This window comes from Mustela nigripes, chromosome 4, assembly GCF_022355385.1.
Source record: "Mustela nigripes isolate SB6536 chromosome 4, MUSNIG.SB6536, whole genome shotgun sequence".
In the NCBI taxonomy this organism is placed as follows: Eukaryota; Metazoa; Chordata; class Mammalia; order Carnivora; family Mustelidae; genus Mustela; species Mustela nigripes.
Genome location: NC_081560.1, coordinates 62,272,016 through 62,292,311, shown reverse-complemented (window position 1 = coordinate 62,292,311; position 20,296 = coordinate 62,272,016). Strand labels below are relative to the sequence as shown.

Below are 20,296 nucleotides of genomic sequence, written 5' to 3'. Positions count from 1 at the left end.
ACATGAAGGCAAAATCACTGAGATATTAGCATACCCCTAGAATGGTTTAATTCCAACTCTCAAAAGTGTGAATGTGAGAAGGATATATGAGCCTCTGTAAACTTTTGAATATAGAAAGTCATTCAGAAAAATATTTTTAAATATACCTTAGAAGTGCAAAATTAAATGAGAAAGACTAGAACACTCAACAAATATGGTTTAATTCAGCATCCTACCAAATAAAATTTCTTGCAGTACTTCCTCATAGCTCTATTACAGCAATATGTTTTTGTTCATAATCAAGACCCTGGTGCACTTCAATGTTTTGAAGACATTTACACGTCATGATAAACTACAGATTAAATTATGTGCAGTATGATGTTAGTATTAAGTACATTTTATTGGTTTATAAGATTTTAAAACTTTGTGTAATGTCTCTTCTGTCCATTAAGCAGACTTTGGTTAAGATGCCAAATTTCCTGTGCACATTAATCACAAATGTGCACATGTGCATGTACACATGCACACACACGTGCATACACACAAACATACACACGTGGTGATTTAAAATAAGGGCATGCACTGTATATAACAGTTATAGGAAAACTTAAAAAAAAACTTTAAAAAAATTACCCCAGTTCTCCTCAGGGGTAAAATTGCTGTCTGCTGGTATACTGCATACTTACAGCGCAAAATGGTTCTATAATGCTTTCATGATGCATTTAGGAGTAACTTGTCATCCCCTTTGTGACTTTAAGAGTAACTTGTCAAGAGGGACTTTTGATATAGGCCCAATATTTAGGAAGAAATGAACTTAGATCTGAACTCAGATTAAAAATCTTATCACATCCATGGTAGAAAAAACTTAGCCACATAAATCTCTGAACACTGACAGTCCTAATTTTCATCTCTTTCACCATGTGCCCTAAGATATATAGTATCTTCAGAAAAGTCATTTTTAAAGGACAAGAGACAGAATGAAAATGTTTCCAGAACCTATTTACTGTAATGTTTGCAAAGAATCTCATTAGAATAAATTTACACTAGTTCTTTTACTTTCAATAATAAATTTTAGCTCATTTCACAGCTGTATCCCTTACAGCAGTCCACACTGAATATATCATAGTTTCGCTGCCTGTAGACAAATATAATGATGTCAGCAGGTGTTTACTTTGTCTCTTTCAGGGAAAACTACAGCTGGAATGCAAGTCTCCCTGTCCAGGACACTGCAAAAGTCAGCACTTCTACTGTCGATAATACTCCTATTTGAGAAATTTTGTCAGTTTATAAACTTGGAAAATGATCCCTTGAAATTAAAGGTAAACTGCAATGTTGCAGTTAGCACAGCACAGATAGCCAGGCCTGGAAGGTGGGAAAGAGTGGAGCAAAGAGAACTTTGAGAGTGAAAAAGAAATTTGAGGCTACATAGGAGAAATAAATGAGATGTGTAAGTGTGCGTGCAAGACAGAGAAAGCACGGGAGTAGGATATTTTGGGAATAGTAAAGAAAGATTTATGATGTTTGTTATGCAGTGTTCAGTATAAACTCCTGTATTACACTGCCATGATAATCCACAGTTTAAATCTATATAACACTTTTTTTTTTAAAGGGGTGAAAAAGAAGAATATCATTATACTGAAACTAAATAGTGAGTTAAGACTTGAAGCAGCTCTTTATAGTTTTCAATTTAAGATTCATTGCATCATGGAATATGAAAATGTATTTTTATTTGATTATAGGCCATAAATTGTTTAGATAAAATGTTATTCTATGTCACAAAATTGAAGAAAGCTATGAAAATCAATGTTAAAATCTCAAAACCACTGTCAAATGCTCAGTCAAGATACCAGAGTCAAAATATTTATCAAAACAAAAATATGTAATTTTTATCTACCTATGTTTGTCTGAAAGTATTAAAACAAAATTTCTTTTATTACCTATTATCTCTTCCATATAATGCTAATTGAAATATCTGAACCTTAATCTATACAACCAAAGATTAATTTCTCTGAGCTTTCCCTATTTTACCCTCTTCAGTTAAAATACTAGTATAAATATACTAAGTATACTAATATACTTAGGATACTAAGATGTTTGTCCTGGCTGCTAGTCTTACAATAAGAGTGTGGTTGAGGTCAAATCCCTTCGCTTTAGGTACCTGAGTTTATTCTTCCATTAAACAAAAAGTGCATTACTTCTTATCCTATATTTAAGAACTTGTGAGAATTTAGTAAAAGAACATGAGATCTGAGTGCTTGGAGAACTGTAGAATACCACAGAAACATAAGCAGGTATTGTTACTATATCCACTAAGCTGTAGAAACCAAATGGGCAACTGCTGAATGCATTAACGTCTGAATTTTTCATTAGTATCACTTTGATTTCTCTGTGCATGTTAAATGATTAAATCAGCCTAAGTCATCACACCTCCTTCATCCTTACTACCTGTATTCCTTTTACTAAAAATTTCACTGTATGATCAGACTGAAAACCCAAAAGGAGGGCACATGGGTGGCTCAGTCAGTTAAGCATCTGACTCTTGAGTTCAGCTCAAGTCATGAGCTGAGATGAGTTATGAGTTATGAGATGGAGTCCTACCTCAGGCTTTGCGCTCAGTGGGGAGTCTGCTTTTCTCTCTCTTTCCCTCCCTTTCCCCGCTGGTGTGCTTGCGTGCTCTCCCTCTCTAAAATAAATAGATAAATATTTAAAAAACAAAACAAAACAAAAACAAAAACAAAATGAGCCCCTTATAGGTATCCTAAGAAGTATGCTCAGGACTATGTCAGCATATTTTCCTCCTAAATGTGCTTTTATTCCTATAAACTGGGTCCCTGAAATTACTTTCCTCTATTTTCTAACTACTTACCTTCTAATTGCACAATGATATCTTTATGGAAACTTCAATGGGTTTCTTGAATGACAATTACATCATAATTGAAGTTACTGGAAAACACAATGTGCATTGTACATTCAATGGGTTTCTTGAATAGCAATTACATCGTAATTGAAGTTACTGGAAAACACAATGTGCATTGTACTGTCCTGAACTTAAAAAAAAATATGGATCAGTCTAGTGGTTCCTCAAATCATAAAATATAAAGCTACCATAAGACCTAGCAATTCCATTCCTAAGTATATATTTAAGGGAAATGAAAATACATGCCTACATAGAAACGTGTACATGAGTATTCACAGCAGCATTACACATTATAGCCAAAAGAGAGGAAACAGCCCAAATATCCATCAAGTGATGAATAAAATGTGGCATATCTACAAAATGGAATATTATTCACCAGTAAAAGGAAAGGAAATACTGACACACAATACCACACAGATGAACCCTGAAAACATGGTAAGTAAAATGAACCAGTAACAAAAAACCAAACAAGGTTTAATTCCATTTGCAAGGAATGTCCAGAATAGGCTAATCTGTAAAGACCGTAAGTAGATCAGATCAGTACCTGCCTAGGACTAGGCCTGATAGGGAAGAATTGGAGAATTCAAGTGTGAGAGACTATAGGGTTCGGAATATTCTGGGGGTAATGAGAATGTTCTAAATTGACTGTGATGATGGACACACAAGTCTTAAAACCAATCAAGCTGCTAAACACATGGCTCTGTGATAGCAATTCCAATATTCGGCATATGGCCAACAAAACTTAATCTTACTTACAATGAGAGTGCAAGAATTGCTTCTTTAATTTCCACATTTTTCATTAAATTAATTTAGCTTCTGGATGATTCAATCAGGACAGAATATTATTTAAAGAATGTTCTTGAAATCTCTGAGAACTCCCATCATGATCTGAGACATCATGATGTTCATGGTGCCACAGTGCTTGATCAACGAAGTTGGAAAACCCACCATGACCGCTTCATACCATGTATGCTCTTCTTGTGGAATTTTCACAGCGGAAGCAGTTCCAAGCCCATCCTTTTATAAAACAAACCAAGGGAACTGAAGAAGTTACATTACATCTTGCAGTGAGAGACAGGAAGTGAAATGGATCTTAGCAACAGTCAAAGCTTTCCTTATGGATTATTTGATGCCATAGATCCAGATCCATTTTGATGACTCTCCCATTAGAGACGTGTAGTCACCACTGCAAAGTGTCAGAAGCTGTTTTATAGAGCGATTGAGCCCTATGATCTTTTGCTGCACTTCTGTGATTACCTGCACCAGCCCAGGGCAGCAGATGCCTCTCTCTGCTGGCTATGCTCATTCCACAAGGCCCCGTAACTAATGAGAACTAGCGAAGCACAGCATGGAGGAAATGGAGGGAAATGTCAATGTTGTCCGGAAACAGGACTGTTCAGACACTTCTGTTTCATTTTAGCATTCCATATTTTCTCATGCAGTCATTCTCTAAACCTCAAAAAAAGTCTCTTTTTAATATTTTCCATCCCTCTATTTAAGCATCAGCTTTTGGGAAACCTCATAGGATTGCCAAAGGAAAGGCTGTAAACTAGGGCCCCACAATCCGACTGGGACTCACTGGATCTTCTATGTGGTCCAGAGGGTTGTCCCTAATGACATTTTTCAAAAAGTGAATCCTGTCTCTAAATGACGGCAAATAACAGCCCCAGAGAAGGGCAAAGGAGTGGTGTTGCGTCTTTGGTGAGCCAAACCTACATAAAGAAGAGTGAGCACAACCAGCCTCTACACCCTGCCTCATCCACTTCAGTCATGCACGTTCTCTGTCACTCACCCTGCCAGAGACATACTACACAGATGTAAGGTTTACTTCTTCACACATTGGCCTAATCAAAACAGTAGAGAAAAAAAAATACATCAACTCACCCTTATATGTACACCTGAAAGGAAACTCTACCTTTGAAATAATTCTGTTTAACTATCATTACCTAAAGACAGCTTTCTAATAGAAAATTTTCAAGAATTATAATAATTCATTTACAAAACTAACAATCTTCTAAAATTTATCAATTCGCACATGACTTAACATTTGCAAATATGTTGCATCGTTTTATCCAACTAAACAGACTTGGGCTCCTAGATTTCATACATCAAACAGGCTCCTTACTGTGTCCCAGTCAGTGCTGTTCTCCTATGGGCTCCTATGGGCTCTCCATACACACACCCTTCTTCCTATCCTACCTCATCCCGTTTTCTATGCCTCAGAACTTCTTACTGACTCTGAACCACATTCCATTTAATTTCTTCATACCAGCTCCACTCAGTCTAGAATTCCACCTCGCTACAGCCTTTGTCCATTCCGTAAGCTGTTTATTTGTCAAACTCATGTTTTAGGAAATCTTCCCTTTCCAGGCTCCTTCTGCAAAATAGTAATCCCTTTTTCTGTTCTGCATATATATGTTTCTTATTTTTGCAATACATTACCTAGACAAGAATTACTTATTTACGCGTGACAGAGAACTTCAGGAGTGGGGTCCGTGTGATATTCACATTTATTCCCCAGCACCAAGTTTGGTGGCAAAAAAAGCACTAAGGGCTTAGAGTTTTGCATAAGTGAATTGATCGTCACAAACATGAAGAAAAAAGTAACTAACTCTGTGACTGGAGTCCCTGACGTGGTAATGACGGAGTGGCTCTGAGTGAACTACATTTCCCACAGGAAAAAAATATATACATTATATATAATACAATATCGACAGTACAAAATATATGGCTTACATAAGTGTGCATAATCTATGCACAAACACATGTATATAAAGATCTTCCTCCCTTTATGATGGGGTTACACCTCAAAAAATCTATCCTAAGTTGAAAATACTATAAGTTGAAACCACATCCAATACACTGAACCCACATATATAGAAAAAAAACAACAGTTCATACCATTATTCCATCTGGGTCTGTTACCAGCACTGCCTTAATGACAGTATAATCAATGTAAACAATCCACAATGAGTATTTTATAAAAATGATGTTCGCAGATATGCTGGCACACAGATGCTCTTAGAAGAAAAGTACTTCTTGGAAATTTGTGCAGGCACTGCAGTTTGAGGATATTGTTTAGGCACCAAAGTGGCAAACACAGGAAGACAGTTAGACATAAAAGGATCTTAAACTGAAGTTGCAAATTGGTGGAAGGTAATACAAGGACTTAAATATTAAAAGGCATTTTATATGAGCGAGATCTCGATGCACATAAAGCTTGAAATGAAATTTTCCAAAATAAAATGTTAACATAACTTTACTTATAATTAATATTTAGCAAAAAGTATCCCTAATTGTGCACATTTTTTAAACATCTTCACTTTGGTATGCCTATAACATTTGAGGTAGTCTAATAACATCCATAGTGCTGGGCACGTTATGAAGTCCTGTGTAGTCATTCAGCCATGCAGGACTGTGCCACCAGCACGTGCATGCTACGCTGCAGCTATTTATGCATCTAGGCATGGATGCATGTGTGTGCACGAGTACGCCTGGAATGATGCACTGAATCATTATTGCAATCCTATCAGAAGCTCACACATTATACACAAACTTTAGAAAATGTACACTTAAAACAGGTTGTAATGGGCATAGGAGAGTTGAATAGCACTCCTCCAAGCTGAGAAACATTTTAGTTTCTTACAGAGGATACTGAAATCTGGAGTTGTATAAGTAGGATATTTACATATATGCATATACATATGCAGAGCATATACATCAGTCACACACACACACACACACACACACACACACACACACACACACCAGCATATGTACTTTGGGAGAGGAAAGAGGACTGTGAGAGAGGATACCTCAGCACTCACTGTACGCTTCCTACACCCTCTCACGCACACCATCACAGAACAAGGAAGTCTTGCCAAGAATAATCTCAGGTGTTTCCACACAAAGGAATTTTGGGACGCACAGACCCACTTAAAGAGTCACACCTTCTGCACTTCCTGCATGGCAAAAATATGCACAATCACAAGTAAAAATAAAACACTGAGGCAAAATGTCTGTGTATCTTAAAACTAGACTTTGAACAACTCGGCAGGCAGCAGAGCTGAGGGCTTGGTGACTATGAGCTGGTCCGGACAGCAGGGGCAAGGAGAACAAGGCCAGATACCGAGAAGCTTGATATGCGTGTGTGGATCCAAGGAAGAAGAGTGAAAATGAAGAGAAAAAAAGACTCAGATCCAGAGACAAACCAGCTCTGCGAGAAGGCCTTTGTGGTTCACACCTATAGTAAAAGATGACAGCTACTGAGTACTGACACCAGCCAGACACCATCGAAGGGCTCTGCAGTTTTGTCTCAAGATCCCTTGAAAATCACGTGAACAGGAGATAACTAAAGACGCTGAGATTAGAGTTCACTCTCTCAGTAAATTACAAAATGAGGTCAAGTTTCATATGTGGCTCACAAGTTCATTTTGGAACATTTCATTTATTTATTACACACACAAATGTGCATAAATAAACATTTTACTACTTAGCAACCAGTACTACTTCCATTTCAAGCTACAGCTCCAATTCAACTAATCTCATTCACCACCACGGGGAAGTAACTGACCCCTCTGATGTGCTTAGTTACACTCTGTAGTTTGGACAGAGTAAACAAAAATCATCTTTAAATAGTACAACCCAAATTTGAGATCGAAAAGAAAAATAATCAGCAACCAAAGAGGCAATATAAGTGTTCAATGCCATTCTTCAGCAGGCATATTACAGCACATACTTGCAAACACTCCCATCTATAATACTCAGTATGTACTGTTATTGCTACCACTATTACAACCCAAGGGATAACTTTTTATCCAGACAGTGTGGCACAATTAGAAAGTCCTGCATTCACCATACACCATGAGTTAAATGAGTCCCACTAATGCCCATGGGTTCCACAATCAATGCCCATACTCCATACATTTGCTTGGGAAATTAATTTTCCATCAAGCTCTCTAGAGAGTGCTAGGTTAACTACCGGGTAATATACTGTATTTATGCACACACACACTATCCACTTTTGAGCCACTCTTCTATTCCTCCCATCCTGGGGATGCTCAACACTGTGTTGGTGGAACAGTTTGGGGGGACAAGCTAATAAACAGGAGGCTGCCTTGACAACTTGGTCAACTTAGCAGGAATTCAGAATATGAGACTTGCACCGTTTCCCAGAAGTTCAAGAGGATACTGCACATCAATTTTCCGCTAGCCTCCAGGGAAGAGCAAGGAAAAGCAGATATGCAACTACATGCTTCACTAGACCCAAGTCAGCCAGAGACCCTGCACATGTAGAGCGCACCTGAAAATCTCACAAGCTGGACGGCTCCGTTGAACCTTGAATATATTCTACCATTGTCTTCCTCTTCAAGAGACTGTTATCACTTCCAAACTTGGTCCCAAGGTGTTCCCCTCTAGGTGGAACAAAAGACAAAGTGTAGACCCATCTTCACCTATGGCTTATTATCTACTCCATTTCCATGTGTACTTTCTCTTCATAAAATACTTGCTTTGAGTAGGAATCCTTTCATCAGGTCAACAAGTAGTGGAACACATGCAGCACAGGTTAGACTGAGGCTGCGAACTGTCACCTGAGGGTTCTGCCTGCGCTTGCTGCGACTCAAAGGATAGAAAGACTGCGGATCCCTTAATGGAGAAAACATACAGATGACAAGCAGATGAAAAGATGATGTTCAACATCATAGGTCATCAGAGAGAAGGAAACACAAACAACAGTGAGATACAACTACACACATTAAAATGCCTAGAATTCAAAATACTGACATCACCAGCAGAGACCTAGAGCAACAGCCACTCTCCTTCATTCGTGGTGGGAATGCAAATGGTACAGCCGCTCTGAAAGATGGTTTCCTCCCAAAATTAAACATTCTCTTTACCATATGATCCAGCAACTGCACTCCTTGGAATTTACACAACGGAGACAAAAACATATCCACACAAAAACTGGCACACAGATGTTTACATCTTGGAAGCAACCGAGATGTCCTTCAATATGTAAATGGATAAACCAACTTTGTTATGTCCATCAATCAGTTTATTATTCACTGACAAAAAGAAATGAGATTACAAGCCATGAAAAGACACAGAAGAAACTTAAATGCACAATTATTAAGTGGAAGAAAAGGCTACATACTATATGGTTCCAACTATAGGAGGTTCCAAAAACAGAACAAGCATGGAGACATGAGGTAAAAAGATGAGAGGTTACCAGAGATTTGGGAGGATTGAGGAATGGGGTGAGAGACAAACAGGTGAAGCACAGAGGATTTTTAGGGCTGTGAAACTACTCTGTATAATACTGTGATAGCAGATATACGTATTAATGCATATATACCTTTGTGTATTTGTCCAAAACCATAGAATGTATGAGAGTAGTTGAAGCCTAATATAACCTATGGATTTTAAGTACAACAGTGTATCAATATCAGCTCATCAATGATATACATGTGCCACACTGATGCAAGATGTCAGTATTAGGGAGAAATGGGAGGAAGAATGAGAGATACATGGCAACTCTGTGCTTTATGCTTAATTTTTTATAAACCTACAACTGTTAAAAAGTCAAGCCTATTAAAACTAATTCTTAAAAGATGATTTGCCTGTTTTACCTTTCTTCCCTTGCTGTGCTGCTCTCTCTTATGTCTTACATCCTCCCCATGCCTTTATAGCCATGCATAGCTTCTTCTGAAGTTAGAGACATCACTCAGTAAGTTCTATATGGACTCTCTCTCTCTGACAGCCTTTATAGAGTCCCCTCTCCAATATTACCCACATACATGGACATTTGAAAATTATTGTCTATATAAAGAAGCCCATTTGTGCCTTTCCCCCGTATCTCCTTATTTCATTTATTTCCTCATAGCATAACTTTGGTACAGCAAAAATGATACCCTAGAGTTCATGATTTTACCTGGTAGACTGTGCAAAATATCAGTTAGCTCCCTAGTACTTCCGGAAGTTGAAAGGACATCCTTTTGGTTAGGTCCAGTTATATATCAGAAGCAGTAGATGGATTACTTTTTAGTGTCACTGTTTTCAGTCCTGCCATGTTGCCTCTGTTCTTTCCTAACATGTTTTTAATTGTTCTATCACTTCCCCTAAATATTGTTTTTCTTATTGCTTGTGTACCCTAGGATTAAATGCAAATTCCTTTATTTTTCATCATTTCAATGAATTCTAAAGTGTCAAATATAAAGTGCTGATTTTTAAAAAAATGGAAAAAAAAATCTCTACCTTATGACTCATTGGCACCTCTAACTCACACTCTATGATGTTCTTGTGATATTTTCCAGATGCCACTTCCCCAGTCTTTCTTTCATTAAGGACCATTCTAATGTGATTTTCTATGAATTCCAAGGCTCTCTTGAAATTCTAAGAGAGCCTGTTCTATATATTTACCAGACAGAGGCCTTTGCTCTCCTCTTCCCAGAGACAACTCAGTGTCCACTGTCACCAATCTGACTTACATGAGAGGTTAAGAGGTTTCATTTCCTTAGAAAAGGAGCTCAAGCACACCATGCTTCCCCAATAATCTAGTTAGAATATCAGCATCTCATCCGACTGCCATTAGGCTGGTTTTTTATATTGTAGTCATAGGCAGGGAAGAGTCTGAGTATGTGCTATACTCCATAGCACTCAACCTCAGCCCTGACTGGGTCTTCTCTTATTTTGCAAACCAGGTTGCTAACTATAATTTGCATAACGAGTGACCTGAGTTACCACAGTCTGTTAAGATATTAAAGCTTCAAAAAACCACCTGGGCGTTTCATTTTTTGATGCAAATAATCAATATGCTCTTAATGAATTTTGAACACTGTGTTATATATGCTAAGAAAGAAGGGCAGGGGAACACGATATACACAGTAGTTTTTAAAAATATATTTAAATAATCATCTAATATGTAAAATTAAAAATTATATAAAAACAATTCTATGAAACATTTAATTTGGAAAGCACTGCTGACAAGACAATTTCAAGAACCTAAAATTTCAGATTCTTGAGAAATCCCCTGAAATACAGCACAAAATAAAGTATAAAATTCTATTTATATAATTCACTATGAACTTGCTGCTCAAAATATTTTTATGGTATTTGGTCCATGCTGTCTACATTTAAGTGTCAAACTAATAAGAAAGATGAGACTGTTATAAAACAACTTCTCTTCCTGGACTTGTTTTATTCGTTTTTCATGGAGCCCCTTGGTTGGAAAAGACAGATAAATGTGCTGAATCTATAAAATTCCTGCTTGTTATGTCATTTTTAGGGCAGGAAAGATAAAAGAATGGGAGGAGAACATTTTCTGAGTATCTACTATATTTAGGACAGTGTACTAGACCCTTTCTACATCCTATCTGTTAAAACTTTGCAAATGGCTTCACACTTCAGAATTTCTGCCACCATTTCAAAGGTGAAAAAACAAAATCAGAGTTTAAGTAACTTGACCAGTTAGGTAGACGCAGATTTAAACAACAGTTTCTGATTCCAAAGTCTGTGTTCCTTCAATTCCCCAATGCTGCCTCCCTTATAATTTGTTGGAGTATCTAGCATTATAAATGTATCAATTTGTAATTTCTATTGTATTTACAAAAAAAAAATGATTTCAAGAAAGCATATTACTGGACTTGCTCCAGTCATTATAATTAAATAACCATTGTGTTACACAACAGAATAACAGCAATAATAAAAACTGTCATTTACCGAAGTTCCCATATATATCAAACACTGCACTAGAACATTCCATATGCTACCATATTTAATTAAACCTCAGAAAACCTCTATATAATACATATTATTTATCCATGTTAGAGATGAAAGAAAAAGATTCAGGGAGATGAACTAATTTGATTATATTGATAAAATACAACACTGTGATCCATGTGACTCTGGGTTGACACTGATGCCCATACTCTGTCCACTCTGCTCCATCCCTATCTTTCATTTAATGAGCAAACTACATTCCAAATTAAGTACAACTGAAGTAAAGAACACTTACTAGGATAATGCAACCCTCATGTTACTACTACCTGGAATGACATCCCTCTCTCCTTTCTTATTTAATGAATGGTAGGATTAGGATTAATATATTTTCATATGCATTACAGAATATTTTATATTAGGACAAGTACATGAAAGAAAATAAAAGGATAATACTTATTTTTATTTTATATTGAAGAAGTAAGGGATTATTTTACATACAATTAACTATGTAAAGGACACAGTGATTTAAAGTATTGCCTTGTATTGGATGAACTTATTTCAAAAGTGATTAATGTGAGAAGTAATCTCCTTGAGGAAAAACACACAACTATAAATATCCTAATCCCCTGAATTCTGAACAAGGGCTAATGTATACTTGTTTCTTGCATTTCAATGTAATTTCTCTGTTATAAAAATTAACTCAATTAGGGACTAAACCAAAGTTAAAATCTTTTGCATAGTGAAGGAAATCATCAGCAAAATGAAAAGCCAAACTTTGAATCACAGAAGATATTTGCAAATGATACATCTGATAAGAAGTTAATAACCAAAATACATAAAGAACTTACATAACTCCACACCAAAAACCCACAAATAACTGATTGAAATGGGCAGACAATCTGAATAAAGATTTTTCCAAAGACTTATCAAGATGGCAAACAGACACATGAAAAGATGCTCAAAACCACTAATCATCAAGGAAATGCAAATCAAAACTACAATGAGATGCCATTTTATACCTGACAGATTGGCCAGAATCAAAAAGACAAGAAAAAATGAGTAGTAGTGAGAAGGGAGATAAAAAGGAACCCTTATGCACTGCTGATAGAAATCTAAATTGGTGTAGCTACTATGGAAAACAGTATGGAGATTCTTCAAAAAATTAAAAATAGAACTACCACATGATCTGGCAACTCCCCTACTGGGTATTTACCCAAAGAATACAGTAACATTAAATCAGATAGGAATCCCTGTGTTTACTGCAGCATTATTTACAATACCCAAAAGATGGAAGCAACTCAAGTGTCTATAAGTAAAGAAGGTGTGTGTAGGTGTGTATGTAATATGTATGTGTATATAGACACACACATAATGGAATATTACTGAGCCAAAAAAAGGATGAGATCTTGCCATATGCCAAAACATGGATGGACCTAGAAGGTAATATGCTAAGTGAAATAAGTCAGACAGAGAAAGACAAATACCCTATGATTTCACTTATATGTGAAATCTTAAAAAAACAAAACAAGTGAATAAACAAAAACAGAAAGCAAAAACATAAATACCCATAAATACAGAGAACAAAATGATGGTTGCCAGAAGGGAGGGGGTAAATGTATGGACAAAATGGTGAAGGAGAGTGGGAGATACAAGCTTCTAGTTCTGGAATGAAAACATTACAAGAATAAAAGGTACAGCATGGGAAGTAGAGTCAATGGTATCGTAATGGCGTATGGTACAGATGGTAGCTACACTTGTGGTGAGCATAGCTTAATGTATAAATCTGTCAAATCACTAATATTATATACCTGAAACTAATGTAACACTATACATCAACTATACATCAATTAAAAAATAATAAATTCAATTACTTCATTAAGACCTTTCTGAAAATATGTCTGTGACAGAAATTGATAGAAGTGGAGGTATTCACAATTTTCTGTCCTACTCCTGTTAGTCAATCACATTTTATTCAGTGCATTGATAATCTCAATTTAGAATTGCCAGGTGAATATTATTAGCCATAATTATTATTGAAAAATTCCATACTCTAGAATATTAAAGAATGAAAAGCACTTATCAGTAACTATCTTCCAATAATAAGTGCTTTACCTCTCGGTGTATGAAATAAGTTTTTCAACTATTCACACAAAGACAAGTTACCTTTCAAATAAATGTGACAAAGAAGTGTTAAAACATTTAACTTTCGTATTTAAATAAATATTTTAGATATCTGATATTCTGGGGTTTAAACTATTAAAAAACAGTAGAGTACTGATTTAAATATCCCTGAGTTATTTCACTTTATCAATATTATACATTTTCCATTACCTTGTTTATTATTCAAATAGGTTTATAGCTCCACCAATCCAGTTAAAACATCCTTTCCCAAAACACTGTTAGGTATCTTATCAATTCTCCCTTCTACTTGATCATTTCTGAAATATTTCTTAATACCTTTCCAGTCTTTCAGAAGTGTTTCTCTTTTTGCCACCATCCCCTTCATAAAACATGTTCCATTAGCGCATATTGCCACTTTACTCAGACCTTTTCTGACCATACTTTCTCTGACTCTTCCACTCGTCTCCCACTAACAATTTCAATATTCTCTGTGAAGTATCCTGGCCCTTCTTTTCAGTATTTTTCTTCTTTTAAGGATCCCTCCAACTACCATGCTCAGTTCCAAGCCTATACTTTCAGCCTCTTTCTCCTAAGCAACCCATCCAATCACTAGTTTTCCCATTAGATTTATTAAATCTGAATGGATTCTTACCTCAAGTTTAGCATAGCTAAATTAAATTGATATTCTTCTCTAACCCCAGGAAACCTGCTCATCTTTCACATTCTTGGTTTTAAGTAACTGGGTGCAGATATGATGGAGATCTTCATGGGATGAGTTCCTCCTCTCCTTGGCGAAGAGCTCCCTACACCCTAAAGCAGAATAATCCTTCCTGTCGTGGGACCCCCAGCCCGCCTCTACTCACTCTTCACATCTATTCCCCTTTGCCCTTCAGCCCCTCTCCTTACCGACCTCCCAGCCTCTTCACTTCTCTCTCCGTCCTGGACAGAGACGCAAAGCTTCCAACAGCTTCCACTTGCTTAGAGGTTAAGCTCCAGACTCTTTACCAAAGTTTGAAGGTTTTCTTACAATCTTTCTTACAATCTTTCCCAACCCATCAAATTGGCATTCATTCCCACCAAAGATCCTAGACCTGAATTGCAGTACTTTGAAAACCTAAGAATGTTGTTGTTGAGTTGACTTGAAAATGCCTTTCATTTTCATTTTCTCTCTTCCTTCTGTTTGCAATGTACCTCCATGACTCCCAGAGAAAAAAAATTCAGCTCTCGCCCTTCAAAACCCCAATCAACATTAACTCCTCTTTAAAACTCTCCACAACCCCCTTTATCAGCTACACGACATCCCTGTTGTCCTAGTGTTTTGTTCATGAGTATGGTACACCAGGTTGTAATTGTTGGGTATTTATAGTATTGTTCAGTTGTGAATTTCTTTTTTTTTTAAAGATTTATTTATTTATTTGTCAGAGAGAGAGGGGGAGAGAGTAAGCACAGGCAGACAGAGTGGCAAGCAGAGGCATAGGGAGAAGGAGGCTCCCTGCCGAGCAAGGAGCCCGATGTGAGACTTGATCCAAGGACGCTGGGATCATGACCTGAGCCAAAGGCAGCCGCTTAACCAACTGAGCCACCCAGGCGTCCCCAGTTGTGAATTTCTTGAAGGAAGGGATGACAATATCCTAGGCAGCCTCTACCTCACTGACTTCCTGTAACGCACACAATGAGTCCTCATAACTCCTTGTTTTGAGTTGACTTGAAAAAACTTTCATATAATATACACTTCAAATTTTCATATTCTATACATCAGATATCACATATCATGTATTATAGACCTTATGTATCATATACATATATATTACATGAATACATACTGGTTAATAAACTATATATACATATGCATATGTGTATTTATGGTGTAGGTATGTGCAGATGTATACATACATATTAAACATATCAAAATCAATGAAAGGCCCTTAGATATCATCTTTTCTAACCAATGAATATTACAAAATCTGAAGCGAAGAACCAAAGACATTAAATGACTTTGCCAATGCTCTGTAGTTTGTTAGCGATAGACACAGTGTTAAGAGTTCCTGTCTAGGAACTCTAGCTCCTCTTCCAGTAAACCTTTTACTACTTCCCTTCAATTCAATGATCTGACCAATAGTGTGACTCCCTATAATCTGCTGTACGAAGACCAAGTGTATTCCACTGAAATAGACATCCTGGATGGTCTCGCCTCATTTTCTCTCCCAATTCTCTTCCTGACTCTTTATTTTCATCAAGTGATACATGCTTATGATTCTTTCATCTCTACATTTTCATTTCCAGTATATCCCTCTCCTTTAAATATTCCCTTGTTCTTCTGATAACAACTCTCAATCCCTTTATACAAATAAAGAGATTTTCCTTCATCCCCAGAAAAAAAAAATAAAGAGGTCGTTATTTTTCTCTCCAACTTATTTCATTTTTTCCCACCAAACCAAGGACCACCATCAGAAGACTGTCATTATCATCCTCACCATGCTAGTTGATATCTGCACACGCACATGACTTTGAAATGTACAGATCACTTTCTTATAACTCACTCATTCAATCTTCATAATACTGTGAATAGTCTGAAGAAAGTATCATCACATTTATATGCTGCTGAGAAAACTAGGGGTCAAAAGTTAAGTGAACTGCCAACATTCCTAAAGCTAGCAAGAGCTGGAACTGGCACCAGAACCAAGGTCTCCATACCCTTGCTCCTGAGAGTTTTCCACTATTTTAAACAGTTTATTGGCTTGTGTTCCCACCATGACATTTATGTTGACATATATTGGCACCTCAGATGCTGCACAGTGAATGCTGCCTAGACTCTTTTTTGATCTGAATTACTGCTTGGCTTTTCTTACTTTAATAGCACAAATTTCAACCAAGCCAAGTACTATTTCTCCCAACACTTACCTAAGAAGCTCTTACCAAGCATTTAAATAATACCATTTAATGGTAAATTACAGTTTGATTACTGCTTGTTGTTATGACCAAGCTTTTGAAAAGTAAGATCATGGGTTTAGCTAAATCAGAGCAGGTCTTCAACTCTTTGTTTTAAGCTGAAACAAATTAATATGATTTCATCTGCATCCACCAATCAACTAATATTTAAACTCCAAGTGTTAACAAGAATGGCTAATGCTAACATTGCAAATGGCTTTTCTAAAAGTGTGTGTGATTTTTCTTGCAACATTTGGAGACAAATTAGGTACTTTGGCTTGTAATAAATTGCTGTTCAAGCTGCTAAGTTGCCAGATAGATGCTACTTCTTTAAAATTTCAGAATATCAGTGTAATTGTAGAGCAAACTATAATCTGTCTGCAGCAGGGGGCTACAGACAGTTGAAGCCAGGAAAGATATCCATTCTGTAACTTGTTTGCAATCCCATAACAAATACATCTTTTCTCTCCCTTCTATTGCAGCCTTCTCTTAATGTTTAGGCATTGCCAAGAAACTCTTAATATATCCTTACCCCTAAGCAACAGGAATAATTCTTCTTACTTCATTCCTATGAACATGTCAAGTTTCAGGTCTGCTGAAGAATTCTCCTCATCCTTTGTGGGGTGGAGGCGGGGGTGGTTGGAGAAGAGCCATTGGAGAAAAGGGAGTAATTCCTCACTTGGTATTGTTTTCCTGCCTGTCACTGTCCCACCAGGACCTCTAGTCAGCACTTTGCCTGGAGGTTCTGAGGCACTATTAGTTGCTGCTTTTGTTAGTTGGTTGGAAACAAAGCAGGACAATTCTCAAGGCAGGAAAAGTTTAAACCTAAACATCCTTACAATTGTGCACTTTGAAAAAAAATCGCGCAATTCACTCATTAAGAAGTGGTCTTTGCACCCTCTCCCGAGCTCAGTGGAGCCCCATTCGCCTTTAACTGTTAGAACTACCCTGGCTTGGCTTGTTTCCACGTGTCCCACATATCACAAAGCTATACTTAACAAATTCAACTCCATACCCACATATATCATGGCATTGAGCAAACTGCAAGACGGAATAAAGACCGGCTCTAAGCTGTGTGCCCACTCTTTGCTGGAAATATATTCAAGAAACTCCTAGTAGAACAAAAATCCAGAGGTCAAAAATGCACTTCGTTATGAAAGTGCGGTGTTGGTTGTCCTCATTAACCACAGAGCTGCGAGAGAAATATCATTCCGGTGACTCACTAATGCCTCTCAATTGTTAGGTTTTTCTTTCCTAATAGCATCGGACATGACCTAATTTGCTTCCTAGTAATCATACTTTTCCCCTTAAGGTCCCAGGACACCCAGGCTCTCAAGGGGTGCAGGGGTCCCTCCTGAAGCCCAGCAGTTTTGTAACACGGACCCGGACGCGAAGCTGCGAAGAAGGGCCAACTCTGTCCCACTTACCCGTCTTCCAGAGATACAAGGTGGGCGCCTCCGCCTCGCCCTGAGCCGCAGCCCCGCAGGCTCCCGGGCGCAGCAGCAGCAGCAGGAGCAGCGGCAGCAGCTGCAGGACCCCCCCGCGCCGGCCCGCAGCGCCCGGGCTCCCGGACGCAGAGCGCCTCGCTGGCAGCCCCATGCCGCCCGCAGCCGCTCCAGGGTCCGGATCCGGAACGCGGTTGGCAGGGAATTTCTCTTTGCCCTCACACCGTCTTCCCAAGGAGTCCAGAAAGCAAAGCTCTTTCCTGCTATTGTTCGTTTCAGATGAAAAGGAGGGAAAGCGCGTTTAACACCAGGGAACAATAGCGTCCGCGGTGGCCGTGGCTGCAGCCGCCGCCGCCGCTGGCGGGGATGCTGCTGCGGCTGCCATTCCGCGCAGAGTGGCAGGTCCTAGCGGAGAGGGAGGCAGCCGTCCGCAGGGGGCCCCAGCTGACTGAGCAGGTCCTCGAGGTCTGGGAGGCAGCGCAACCCTGCCGTCGCCAGCTGGAGGGAGAGGAGGGGGGCGTGAGCCGAAAAGGAGCGAAGGGGGCTGGAGGCTGGAGGCAGGAGGCGGGCGAGCGCGCCAGGGCAAGAAAGGAAGGAGCGGAGGGGAGAGGGGCACCTCGATCCAACACGCCCGCCCAAAGAACTCCCTTGCACATGGTGCGATGAAATATGTTTGGAAGGATACACCAATAAAGAATCATCACCCGACAGGCTTCGGCATGACAAATAACAGGCATTGAAATTCATCGTCATCCAAGGAGTCACGCGCTGGATCTAGAGGCATGCTGTTCTTAGTGTGTATTTACACAAAGCATCAGTGTTTATCATTTATTTTTAAGCGATGGCTTCCGAATGACTTTATGTGGGGAGCAGTATTTATGATCAGGTTGTGAAAAACATAGGAGAGGAGCGGAGTTGTTTACTTGCTGTTGAAATGCATTTGAACACTTTCCTAAATGTTGGGTTTCTTTTTAACATAATCTGTTCTCAATAGAAATATGCACAGTACGGATCCTACTGGGACAAATCGAAGTACATTGTCTTTTAAGGTCTTTAAAATTGAAATGGGACTTTATTAGCTAGTTAGGTGGATAAAATTTTACAAAAACTAACCGTAGAATTTTATTTCAAACACGCAGTAAATAAAAGTGCTATCCCTTTATCTACTTCCGTCAAAAAAATATGCTCCTTTAAATACCCACACAGTTGTGAGTAAAATTAAAGGGGAAAATGAGTTTTCATAACTTGGGTATCTCCAAATTAGTACACTCTTTACTTAAAAATCCTGGACACTAATTTCTATGAACTCCTGCTGTAGAAAAATGCCTTTCAGAATCTAAATAATCTAATGTTTAGGGGTCTTTTGTTCTTTGTGTTTTTACTTTCTTAAACCATACACAATAAAAGAATGTGTGAGAAATCAGATAATGCTTTTTGCCCTTTCTCTCTTTCCCTCAATAATAACCTTTTATTAATTCATTTTCTAGTGAAGCTAAAATAATAAGGCATGTAGCCAATTAAAAAGTCAGCAAACAGAAAGCCAAAGAAAACTATCCACATCCGGTCAGCAATACTTGGCCAAATAAAATTTACAAAGCAGGAAAACTGCTCTTCATGACTTACTCCAACAGCACAGCCAACTCAAGAGCTTAAAATGAGGAAACTACTGTTTCTGAAAGAGGAAATCTTCCATAAAGCTCTCTGGGGATGTCTGCCGTTTTACAGATCATTCCAGACATAGCCCTTCTGCATGCATTAGATTAAAAGCAGGTTTGATCAAATAATTCCCAGGTCCTGCCTGTTTAAGTATTCTGACATCAGAGGAAATTAGCAATGTTTAAGGTTGTAAATTTGGTCTTTGTTTACTTTCCACTCTGTTAGGCCTCTAAGAGGGAATTAAAAGCTCAGAGAGTCCTAGCTCTGTGAGTCTGTGATTAAGAGAGATAAACTAGTGTGGATTACTATTCCTTTACTGGTTTAAAAAAAAAGGGGGCAACAATGAAAAGATTACAGATTGATAAGGCATACAAAGGAAGCCTGATCTTAACAAATGTATGGTTCCCTAAAGGAGCATGTTTCAGCAGTTAGACCAAAGAAGAACATAGAACCTGCCATGGTTTCCTCAGTTCTGTCTTTTTAGGGCAAACTCCTAAGGATCCCTCCGCAATGGCACTGCTTTCCTATCCTG

The 20,296-nt window shown here is 38.1% G+C and overlaps 1 protein-coding gene across 1 annotated transcript in view; it reads right to left on the bottom strand.

Moving 5' to 3' along the window:
• THSD7A (thrombospondin type 1 domain containing 7A) overlaps positions 1-18,263 on the bottom strand; it is a 469,954-nt gene extending 451,691 nt beyond the window's left edge. Inside the window, exon 1 of the mRNA XM_059396774.1 lies at positions 18,091-18,263. Within this exon, the coding sequence (XP_059252757.1) occupies positions 18,091-18,262 (172 nt within the window). The 5' untranslated portion in view covers position 18,263. The remainder of the gene's footprint in view (positions 1-18,090) is intronic.
• Between the last annotated feature and the right edge of the window lie 2,033 nt (positions 18,264-20,296).